The sequence below is a fragment of the Myodes glareolus genome, chromosome 2, assembly GCF_982192425.1.
Source record: "Myodes glareolus chromosome 2, mMyoGla1.1, whole genome shotgun sequence".
Classification (NCBI taxonomy): Eukaryota; Metazoa; Chordata; class Mammalia; order Rodentia; family Cricetidae; genus Myodes; species Myodes glareolus.
In genome coordinates, this window is record NC_142027.1 from 1,187,019 (window position 1) to 1,199,057 (window position 12,039).

The following is a 12,039-nucleotide window of genomic DNA, read 5'->3' on the forward strand; positions in this document are numbered from 1 at the left end:
TCTTTCCAGCACTGGGTAGCAGAGGCAGGATTAGGTGTTCAGAGCATTTCCCAATTACATAGTGTGAGGGAAGCCTGAGCTACAGGAGACATTGATATAAACCAGTTGTTCTCAATCTTCCTAACGTTGTGACCATTTAAAACAGTTCCTCCCTATGTGTTTAGTCTCCAACTATTAAATTATTTTCACTGCTACTTCATAACTATAATTTTGCTACTGTTATGAATTATAATATAAAATATCTGTGCTTTCTTATGGTCTTGGGCAAGTCCTGTGATAGGCTCATTTGATCCCCCAAAGGGAGCTGGTACCACAAAGGTTAAGAAACCCTGCTCTAAACTGATATAAATAAAAAGCACATAAGAAAAAATGGAATGAAACTATTAAACTAGGAAACAATGAAAAATATAGCAGTAATGCATTTAAAAGGAAATAAATGTTAAACATGATATCAATAATCGATGATTTAAAATGATTTTAAAAACAGTAGGACACTTATCTATACTAAATCTGAAATGGAGTAGCCCCTTCCCAGATAGAGAGAATGCCATTATTAAGAGACTGTATGACTTTGTTCCATGTAAAATGTTAGCTACTGAGTGCCGTAATGTGATGGTGTTATAGTCAATCGTCTGTTTCTCAAACCTTTCAGCTGACTTAACTATGTCAAGTAAGGTTGTACACACCTGCATAGGAGAGTTCTCTACTTGGAAACTGAATATTTAGTAGTTCAAGCTATCCTCCCTAAATTGTACACCCACCAACTCTGTCTGTCTTTATTCACATGGAAGAAATTAATACATGAAGGGAAATTACAAAGAAAGTCACTCACCATGCCCCATCAGTCCTTCTTTGTAATGGAGACCCCTGCAGTGCAGCCTGTGACCTAGCCATTATCTAGTGTGTTTCCTCCTGCAGTGAACACAGAACAATGTTCCTCCTCTTCTGGTCTAAAGGAAGAAGCCATGCTCCACACACAAATCCTTTCCTGTTCTGCAATGAAAAGTCCACTATGTGATGCAAACACAATTTTAGAACTGTGTGGTGCTGCAGACATGTAATCCAAGGTTTAGTGTTTAGTCAAAAGGAGCCCCTTGTGGGGCTACAGACAGACAGGGTTCAAGCACATCTCAATCAAAATAGGAGACCTTGACTCAAGATTAGTTTTCAAAAAAACTGCAGATTAATTCTAGTATTGATACCTTTATGGCACAACAGAACTTAATGTTGGTTGTGACCCTGTAGTGGCCCCTTGAGCAGCATTTAGAAGCCAGTTTTTTAATGGAGGGATGGTCATTTGTGCTGGTTGTAAATCAGGTTTGTCTCCTTTGTTATGGGAATGTAGCTGGTTAATCCTGGGAAACAAACTTTTATATTTTGTCATACTAATCTCTAACAGGTTAGAATAACATTCCCTTTGGGGTATCTGGTGTGCAGCTCTCCCTTACTTAAATTCTACGTTGTGATTTAATGTTTCCCAAGAACTGGAAATTCTATTTCCATCAATTCTACTCTGCTACATTACAGTTTAGCAGTGGAGTGCTACTCTATACAAGAAATACTGTTTACAAGCTCCACAGAATTAACTCAGGATGGATCCTAAACCTAAATATTAAATGTTCAATGTGCAGAACTTCTGAAAGATACTAGAGGGACCAGGGCTCTCTGACCTTGGCAAATTTGTGTTCCATTGCGTCAATAAAAGCATTAAGGGAGCCTGCATTTCACAGTGAAGTCCACAACAAGGGTATTTCAAAGCACAGTCCCGCTCCCACATCTCTGAACTGGCGAAGTAAGGATAGTGAAGTCACTCAGAGGCTGCCAGCCAGCTCAGGAATTTCAAAAAACATGCAGAATCACGGGCAGGATGACACAGACCCTGCTGAGGTATGCAGGACCAGAAGGACCAGGCATAAATATGGCGAACTCTGCACCTGGTCACCGGCTCCTACCCGGCCAGATAAGGATGCACAACACGGTCTCCCATGGCTCAGCTAGCTGCTTCTCCCGGTCTGAGAATAGCCCCAAGCTCACCACATTGTGATTTTCCAGCTTGTCCATGCTTTGCTCAGCTTACTGCACTCACAGCAGAGAAGAAAGAAACCTCGGACGCCGACTTCTCTTCAAAGTCAAGCTTGAAAACGGCCGCCGCCGGAAGAATCCTGCACAACGTCTGACTGGCAGGTCACCTGGGTGCCTGATTGGCTAGTGAGGCCTGAGTGACAAGAGCACCTTCCTTAGTGGTACAGTATACTTAAAGACACAGCACAATTTTTCCTGGCCGCGACTTCCAGCCAGACACAGAACTTTTCCAGCTACAGGCTTCAGGATTGGCTTTGAAGAGGAGTTGGCGCCAGCGATTTTGGGGCTGCAGTGTGATTGCTGCTGCAGGGAGCTGCGCGGAGAGTTTGGGAAAGCTGGAAAACCACGACATGGTGAGAACTAGGCTGCTGGCCCCAGATGGGGCGGAGCAGATGAAGAGGTGAGAGAGCCAGTATGGTGGGTCCTCCACGGAGCTGGGTGGGAACCTGGAGCCAGATTCCCTGCCCTGTGAGGTCTCTTGCAGCCCTTGCAAGTCCTTGGACCAAGAGGCAGGCCTTTGAATAACAGCTTCGTGGGCTGAATTTGCTCAGAGCATTAGGTGTAGGGAGCTGTATGTAGAAACATCTTTCTACTCAACTTCTGCGTGCTTTTGGTGCTTCCATGAAAATCAGGTTGCCAAACTCGGAGAGGCCTAGATTCCCCAATATCTTCTAGACCTTCAGCACTTTGCATTTAATCTCTACCTGTAAAATCCTTTTGATTAATTTTGTGAAGGTTGTAAAAGGCATCTCATGTGTTGTGTAGCACTCAACTACTCTGAGTCTCACAAAATAGAATTTAGCTGGAGGCGGACCAAAAAGCATATGCAGACTAAGCCTATTAGAGGTGCTAGAATACACATTTGTTCACCAGGATTTTCCCGACATTTGACTCCATATCATTACAAAGAAGCCCCCCCCCATGTTTTACAACCAGCCTCTAGACCCATCTCCATATATCAAAGAACAGGCCTCTAAGCTGCTCAAGGTGGCATTACAGGGTCACCACCAACCTTAAGGCCTGGTGTGCTATAAAGTTGCAGTTTTCTTCTTGAGAAAATCATAATTCTAACAGATCCACAGTAAGACACCAGGTACAAGTATTTTAAAAGTAGAACTTTGTCGTGTTCAGGATTGGCCTGATCAAGCAAGGTTTTCATTTGGGCCCTCGGGCAGGGAGGTGGAACAGCCTGAGGCCTTGGCCTTGAAAACTTTTCCTACGGCCTGAGGTATTGATAATAGATCAGAGCTCCTTTGAAATCTGGAATAAATAAGTTTGGAACCAGGGCCTTCATGGAGAGGTTGCTTCAGATCCTGAGAATCCAGCTCTTTCCACCAGATGGAGCTATGGTTATCAGTCCCAAGGCTACTGTAGGCTTAGTAATTAATGTTTTGAAATACTCTGTACCCTTTGTGTAGCTTTGCTTGATTAGTTTCCTCCTGAATTTGTCCCACTACTGACTTCATAGAAGCCTCCCATTTCCTTCCATTTCCCTAATGGAACTAGTAAAGATGCTATTTTTTTTTTTTTTGAGAAACTAACTTGGCATGGGGCATAGCTTGTGCTAGACCTCCCCAGTCCAGCTTTTATCTTTCCACTTTCTACTTGTCTTATCTTGCTCAGACCCTGTTACCTTCACTATAGGACCCTGCCACTGAAGAATGACCTGCTGTTTCAAGTCTCTGAGAATATCTTTGCTGTGCAAATCTCACATCAACCTAAGTTCCTAGACTGGCAAGTTGCCTGTCTCTATTTAAATTGTTCATAGTGTAACCTGGAATGTGAACCTAAAAGACACTTAAGGATAATGGCATATGTGGGATGAAAAATCTATCTAACTGATTTGAGCATCAGTTAGAGATGGATGCATATCATCATTAGAGAGAGTAGATTTTTTCTTTGTTAAGTATGTGAAGTGATTTCACACATGTTAATATTAATTAATTTTAGAATAGCTGCATTTCCATCCCATTAGAAAAAAAATGTTTCTGCGACAAGCTTTCCTATGTTGACTCAGGTTGGTTTGATTTCAGTCTGTTGCTCTCTAGGGCAATGACCTTGTTGTCCTCTATATTACAGCTTCAAAATTCTTAAATTAAATGACTGTGACACCTCAGAGTTTTAAAATTATCCATTTGAGTCATGTAGGGGACTATCTAATGCCGTCACAAGAAAAGGAATCACGTGTGGAACATTGCTTCTGTCATCAGACCAAAATAGGAGAAATAGTTTATTATGTTCTCTGTAGGGAAAACAGGCTAGGAAATCAGCTGCCGGAGTCACCTTTATGAAGTAGGACCTGATTGTGGTACGGTGTGGGAAGTGGTGATTTTGTAATTTCCCAGCATGTTTTAATTTATGTCATGTAAATGAAAACAGACCAGATTGTGTGGGTGTTCAGTTTGGGAAGATTATCTTGAGCCAATGAATATTGAATTTCTAATTAGGCAGCTCTCCTATGCAGATATGTATGTTCAATCCTGCTTGGCACAGTTGTGTCAGCTCAAAGGTTTGAGAAACCAGCCATTGACTATAACTCTAAGTGTCAGGTTACAGACCTCAGCAGCCAACATATACATATGGGCAATATCAATCTTATTAATGACATTCTCTCTACTAGGGAAGAATCTATTCTTTTTCAACATCAATATATCTAAGTTTTTTGGTTCTTAAAATACATTATTTTTATCATTTTAAAATCACTATGGGTATCATTTTTAAATATTTTCTTTAAGTGCATTATGCTCTTATGTCCATTTGTTTCTGTTTGCTAGTGTTCTAGGTAATTAATGGTCTTATTCCTTTTCTCTCAAGTGATGTTGATTATTGATTTCTGTGTAGAGCAATGTCTCCTATAGCTTAGGCTTGCCTCATGCTATGTAACTGAGAATTGCTTTGAAACCCTAATCCTGCCTTAGTAAGCAGGAAAAATGGACCAGTTAATGGGTGTCCTCAAATCACTTTGACTTTTATTGGCGACTTAAAAATGAAAAGAGACCTGTGTAAGAATTGAGTTCATTGACCAACTATGAGTCATAGTGAAGAAAGGGAGAGGCAGGTCAGAGGGTGAGAGCTTTCCTGCCTCAACAGTAGATGAAATTAGCAATGCAGAATTAGGCAGTCAATTTTAGATGTTCCATTAATGTCCTGATGGGTCATTTTGTATGGTCTACAGGCCAGGGTAATCAAAAATCTGGGTAAAGTATTGACCTTATCATGAAACCAACTTCCTATAATTAAAGTATTTCAACCAAAATTGAAGATCCGAGTAAAATGTTATGGCCCTGTCTAACAGTACTGTTATTTTTCTGGTTTAAGATATTCATCCTTAGAGAAAAGGTGTGAAGGAGCTCTAGTCTCTGGACGACATGGCCATAAAGCTTGTTTCAACTTTTCAAAATAATTTTTGAGATTATAACTACATCATAACCACATTCTCTTTCCTGCCTCCAAGCTCTATCATGATCCCTTGTGTTTTTTTCTAATTCATGGCCTGTCTTTCTTTAACAACAGTTACTGTGTAAATGTAACTTTTGTTTGTCTGTGGGACTTCCCAGCAAAGGTTTCTCTACACTGGAGATTGAGTGTGTAATGGATTTTGCACTCAAATAACTTTGTGTTTTGCATGAGGAACAGGATGTGCTCTAGGAGAGTGGAAGAATGTCTGTTAAAATACAAACTTTCTAGACTAGGACCAAGTCTACTGGGCTAGAAGGACAGAGCTGGAAGGACTGTACTGTCTAAATCATTTAATCTCTGGTCATCCAGTAAAGGAGCTGTTAATATTCTGAGGCCCAGCAGGGTGCCAGTAGCCCATGAGGAATTCTGGGGTAACCTAGCAATCAGAAGTCCTTTGTGGCTCATGTGGTCGTGGAAACTGCCTGGACTCCCAGGTACCTGCTACGATTAACTTTGCTCCATTTGCTGCCTTTGAACACAGTATTGGAAGCAGAGAGCTGTGTGTTGAAACATCTTTGTTGTTCAGTTTAACGTGCTTTTTGTACATCCATGTGAGCAGGTCTCCGAACTCAGAGAGGCCTAGTTTCTCTAGTATCTTCTAGAAGTTCTGCCCTTCACATTTAATATTTAATATTTAGGTGAAAGATCCATTTGTATTAAATTTTGTGAAAGTTGAAAATAGTATCTCTTACTTTAGGTAGCATTCTACTTCCTGTGATGTAGAAGAACAAACTGGTGATATAAAGGACTTCCCAATGCTTAGGAAATAGTGACAGAAAGTAGAATTTAGCTAAGACATGAATGCCTCTAAAATACCCCAAAGATAAGTATATGCTATTGAGGACTGTTAGAGATTAGGATGCTAGGATACACATTTGTTCACCAGGATTTTCTAGGCATCATCGCTCCAAACCATTATGAAGGAGAACTCCTGATTTACAACCAGGCAGTAGGCTTGTCCACATATCAAAAACAAGCCTCTGATAAGCTGCTCAAGGGGGTATTACAGGGTCACAGCCAACATTCAGACCTGGTATGTCATAAAGGTTCTGTTTTCTTCTTGGGAAAAACATAGTACTGATAGATGGACAAGGGGACAACTATTTGAAAAGGAGAACACTGTCATGTTGAGGGCTGGCCTGATCAATAAGACTTTCCCTTTATGCTCTCACACAGGGAGAAAGAATGTGCTTGGTAGAACCAGAAATTGTCAGACACATAGGCCTTGGGAGCTATCCCAAGGGACTGATGTTTTAAGAATAAAAAGGAGCTCTTTCTCTACAACCAGAAATATGTTTGCAGTATAACTGTGGTCTGGGTCCAAGGCCTTTGTGCAGGGTTTGTTTCAGATTCTGAGAACCCTATTCTTCCTACCACATGGGGCTCTGTTTATCAGTCCCAATGTTTCTGTGGGCTTAGTCAGTAATGTTCTTGAGAAACTCTATGTTCCCTTATGCAGCATTGTTTGATTAGCCTCCTCTTGTGTTTGCCCCATTGTATGATACTTTCTGCTTACTTGAAAGAAGTTCCCATTTCCTTCCATTTTTCACTGTTCAAACACTAGAAATGCTGGTCCCACTACTAGTGAGCCCTCAGACTGCTCCAGCCATACAATTGTCACCCACATTTAGAGGGCCTAGTTTGTGCCTCTGCAGGTTCCCCCACTATGAGTCCAGAGTTAGTGAGCTCCCACTAGTTCAGACCAGCCAGCCCAGCTTTTATCTTTTCTACATTATGTGTTTCCTATCTCTCTCATCCCTTGGCACCTCCACCTCAGAATCCTGTCACTGAAGAAGGTCCTGCTGTTTCAGGTTTTTGGTGTATTTAGGAAATAATTTTGGTAATTTCTTTGCTGTATAAATCTCCCATCTGCCTAAGTGTTAGACTTGCAGTCTTCAGTTCCTATTTAAATTGTTCAGAGTGTAACCTGGGTCCTGAATCTAAAAGACCCAAGGATGACAGTATAGGTGAAATGCAAAATCTGTTCTAGGGTGGCTCCCCTTTGAGCATTAGCCAGAGATGAATGCACGCTATCATTAAAGATAGTTTCCTTATTAGTCTCTCAAATATGTGGAGTGATTTCTCCTGGCAAGGTATGTTAATTGTAGAAAAACTTCATTTCCAGACTTTTAGAAAAATTATTTCTAAGAGAAGCTCCCTTAGGTTGACACAGGGACCTTTGATTCCAGCATGTTGCTCTGCAGGGTAAAGACCTTGCTATCTTCTATATTATACCTTCAAAAGCTTAAATTAAATGATTGTACCACCTTAGAGTTTCAAAATTAATCTTTTGAGTTATGCAGTTGAATATTTCAGTACAAGGAAAGGGATTTGCATGTGGAGCATGATTTCTTCATTCATAACAAAATAGATGGAATAGTTTATTGTATACACTGTAGAGGAAACAGGGTAGGCAGTCAGCTGCTGGAGTCACCATTATAAAAAAGGACCTGATTGTGTTTTCAGGAGTGATTTTATAATTTCCAAACATTTACTAATTCATGTCTTAGTGAATGAAGACTGACCAAACTGGCTTAGTGTAATTTGGGAAGGTTGTCTTGCACCAAAGAATACTGAATTTTCCATTAGGCAACACTCCTATGCAGATATGCTCAATCCTACTTGACACAGTTATGTAAACTCAGAGTTTTAAGAAAAGACCTTTGACTGTAACTGTGTGTCCAGTTACAGATCCCAGCAGCCAACATGGGCATATGGTCAAAATCAATCAGTCTCTTATTATTAAAGCTACATTATCTCCTCTAGAGAAGGTCTTGCTCTTTTTCAGAGTCAATATTTCTAAGCTTTTTCATCTTAAAAATAACATTATTTTTACCATTTTTAAATGTCAGTTATTGGTATTATGTTTTAACATTTTCTTTAAGTACATTACCACTTTCATCTGTATTTGTTTCTGTTCTCTAATGTTTCTAGGTCATTAATGTTTAATTCCTTTTCTCTCAAGTGCTGTTTATTATTTATTTCTGTTTAGGGCAATGTCTGCTGTAGCTTAGTCTTGCCCCATGCCATATAATTGAGAATTGTTTTGAACATCTAATCCTGACTCACGTTCCCAGTTCTGGGAAGACAGTTCTGAAACTCCTTCTAGTTTGGACGTTAACAGCTCAGTGCAAAGGAAAAAATGGACCAGTTAATGAGTATCAAGCAGTCTCTCTGGCTTTTTTCAGAGGACATTCTAATGAAGAAGACCCATGCAAGAACTGAGTTCACTGACTGTGAAACTGGGGTAGTGACAGTGCAGAAAGGGAGGGGCAAGAAGGAGGTGAGAGCTTCTGTATATGTGTTGCTTTTATTAGTTAATGAATAAAGCTGTTTTGGCCAATGGCTTAGCAGAGTAAAGTCAGGCAGGAAATCCCAACAGACATAGGGAGAGAAAGTAGGTAGAGTCAAGGAGAAGCTGTGTATCTGCCAAATGAAAAGAGAAGGTTGCCCTCCAGATCTTTACCAGTAGACCACAGCCTTGTGGTGATACACATTGATAGAAATGGATTTATTTAAGATATAAGCATTTGCTAGAAATGTATTTGAGCTATTGGCCAAACAGTGTTGTAATTAATATAGTTTCTGTATGATTGTGAATGAGTAGTCTCCGTTTGCACTCTCCTGCTTCAACAGTAGCTAAGATTAGCAATGTGGAGTCATATAATCATTTTGAGATGTTCTATAATAATTGTCCTGATTGGCCTTTTCTTGGGGTTCACTGAGTAGAGATTCAACATTCTGGATAATGGACTGATCTTATCATGAAGCCAAATTAGTTACATTAGTTCAACCTATATAGAAGATCTGGGAAAATTCTGTGGCCCTGCTTCACAGGACTATTATTTTCCTGTTTAAGATGAATAGCCTCAGATAAAACGATGTGAATAATCCTTGGTTTGCTCTGATACAAATTGCTATTCTCTGGAAAACATGACCATAAATTCCGTTTTAACTTTTCAAAAGAATTCTTTGAGATTATGACTGCATCATGCCCACAATCTCTTTCCTGTCTACAATCACTACCATTGGATGCCCATTGTTTTCTAATCCATGGCCTGTTTTTCTTTAACAATAGTAACACAGTAATAACAGTTACTATTTGAATGTGACTTGTGTTTGGCTGCAGGACTTCCCAGCTGTGAAGCAAAGATTTCAGTGCACTACACAGTCAGTGTGTATTGCTTTAGAAGAGGAACCGAAAGTGCTCTAGAAGACTGGAAGAATTTCTACTAAAATACATATTTCCCTGGTTAAGGTCCTGTCTGCCCTTATGTTGGAAGGGTAGAGCTGGGAAGACTCTGCTGTCTGTGTCATTTGATCTCTGATTACCCACTAGGGGAGCTGCTATTGTTCTGAGTCTCAGTGGGTGGCCTTAGCTCATGTGGGAGCCTGGGAAGGCTTAGCAATTAGGAGTACCAGTGGGAGGTAGGTTTCAGATTCTTTCCAGGACTCTCCTCTGGTTCTGCTGTGAGGGAGACCACAAGCCATGATAGAGTTAGTGTGGGGACCTCTGACACTCAGACCAATTGGAGCAGTTCTGCAGAGCTGTCAGAGCTTCTGTGACTTGGATAGACCATGAGCCAGACTGTGGTTCCATTGATCCCTGTGATGACCTGGGCAGTAGCCCTTCTTCACTGAGACTTCCTGAGTGTTGACTCTGTAGGGAGGGGAAGACTGCTTCACTGACTATGGAAGGCTGTATGTGTCCAGTTTGTATACACAAGCATTGCTTTAGTGGGAGGCAGGAACATAGATTGGAAAACTGAAGGTCTGGTTTCTTGGAGTTCTGAACATTGCACTCCACTTTCAGTTTTGTCTTACAAGTATTACAAATAATTTAGAAACTGGTAGAAAGAAGTGTTGGGAATTATCCTTCAGTAATATGTGATTAGAATGCTTTAAAATTTCTAATACCAGTCTTGACTTGATTCAGGGAAGTATAGTTCCAGGGGAGAGAAGAAGTTTCTGAGCTGTAGAGATATTTCAGGTTTGCATGTTGCTGGGCAGGTGGATAAAGCAGATTCCACATTGTGTGCCATAACCCATATGGCAGGGCAAAGGCATTAAATTATTCTACACTGTTTTGTGATTGGACATCAGTTGGCTGGGTGTGCCTGAAACTGCAAGGGGACATTAGAGTTTGCAGAGCCATAGAATGAGATTACCTCCATTTTCTAAGAGAACTCTAGAGCTTGTATCATCTCTGTTTGGAAAAAATATCAGTAGTTGGATGACACATTAAGGGTCAATTTGAGTTAATTTTGTGGGAGTTGTAACGTCTGTATTAATTTCTGCACACTTATAATTATAGGTGGTTGGGCAATGTTAGTCAAGATCACGCTTTTCCTGGATGTGTTTCCTTTCGTCTTTTGATTAAAAGTTGACTATTATTTTTTGGATTTTGTTCTTGGCTCTTTCTATCTCATTTATTCTTTCACAAATTTATACTTATTCTTGATTGTTGTAGCTAAGTAGTAAATATAGAAGTCATATGGTGTCAATATTTTTTCATAATCCTATTGGACATTCTGAGTTATGTTACGTGTAGCATTAGAATCAGGAATTCTCATAAATTTTTGAGAATTTTCCTTGGATTGTATGCATTTCATGTTGCAAATTTAGCAAGCACAGCATCTTAATATTGATGTATTATGTTTCCATGGATCATTTATTTACCTCTTTGATGGGGAAAACCTTGTTAGCCAATTATCTTTAAGAGGTGGATCTAAGTTAAGGCATGGCTTCCCAGGATTGAGGGAAAAATGTGTGCACTCCCCAGATGTGCTCTCTCTCTGGGTGATTCCCATGGGACACAGTGGAACGTGGACTTCTTGTTTCCTGTTTTGTGAGTTTTTTCCCCTTATAATAAATAAAAATATAATTGTTTTATTCTTTAGCTTGCCTGGTTATTTCTACACCTCTTTGTTTATTTAGATTTTGGTGTTAATCTGTAAAAGACTTATTTTATTAGATAAAAAGTACTATTGGACTGGGCAAGTGGCACAGCAGGTATGCTTGGAGATTACCTGAGTTTATCCCAGTGTCCAAGTTGGAAGGCTTGTAACCACCTGCTACTCCAGAGTCAAGGGATCTGACACTCTCTTTTCTTGTGTGCCTCCTGTATGCTCAAGAAAGAATTTCTGTATCCCACAAACATACACAAAGTGTGGGGATAACCTTGGTTTCAAAAGCTTTTGCGACTCTCAAAACAATTAGAGCAAAACTTTCAGTGTATAATACAAATTATACACTGTTTCTTTAAAAATCTGTTATCTTGCATTTGGTTTGGAAAGGTTTCATTCCCTCACTCTGATGCAGATTTACAGGCAATCATCAGTCATAGGAAACAAAATGGCGCCTAAGTGATCCTAATGTATCGTTTTTGTATTATAAGAGAATGATATCCTTTTAGAAATCAAATGCATTATAAAGTCTATAAAGTTTAAACATCAGAAAGCTTCAAGCAAATCTCTCCAATGTTGGTGGAGCAGCTCT

At 40.0% G+C, this 12,039-nt stretch overlaps 2 protein-coding genes across 2 annotated transcripts in view; one reads left to right on the top strand and one right to left on the bottom strand.

The window, feature by feature from the left end:
- The window catches only part of LOC146895758 (uncharacterized), a 104,228-nt gene extending 102,030 nt beyond the window's left edge, over positions 1 to 2,198 (bottom strand). Inside the window, exon 1 of the mRNA XM_087898242.1 lies at positions 2,035 to 2,198. Within this exon, the coding sequence (XP_087754368.1) occupies positions 2,035 to 2,061 (27 nt within the window). The 5' untranslated portion in view covers positions 2,062 to 2,198. The remainder of the gene's footprint in view (positions 1 to 2,034) is intronic.
- LOC148122853 (olfactory receptor 5D3-like) overlaps positions 2,146 to 12,039 on the top strand; it is a 33,638-nt gene continuing 23,744 nt past the window's right edge. Inside the window, exon 1 of the mRNA XM_087898505.1 lies at positions 2,146 to 2,482. The gene's annotated coding sequence lies outside the window, so the exon portion shown is untranslated. The remainder of the gene's footprint in view (positions 2,483 to 12,039) is intronic.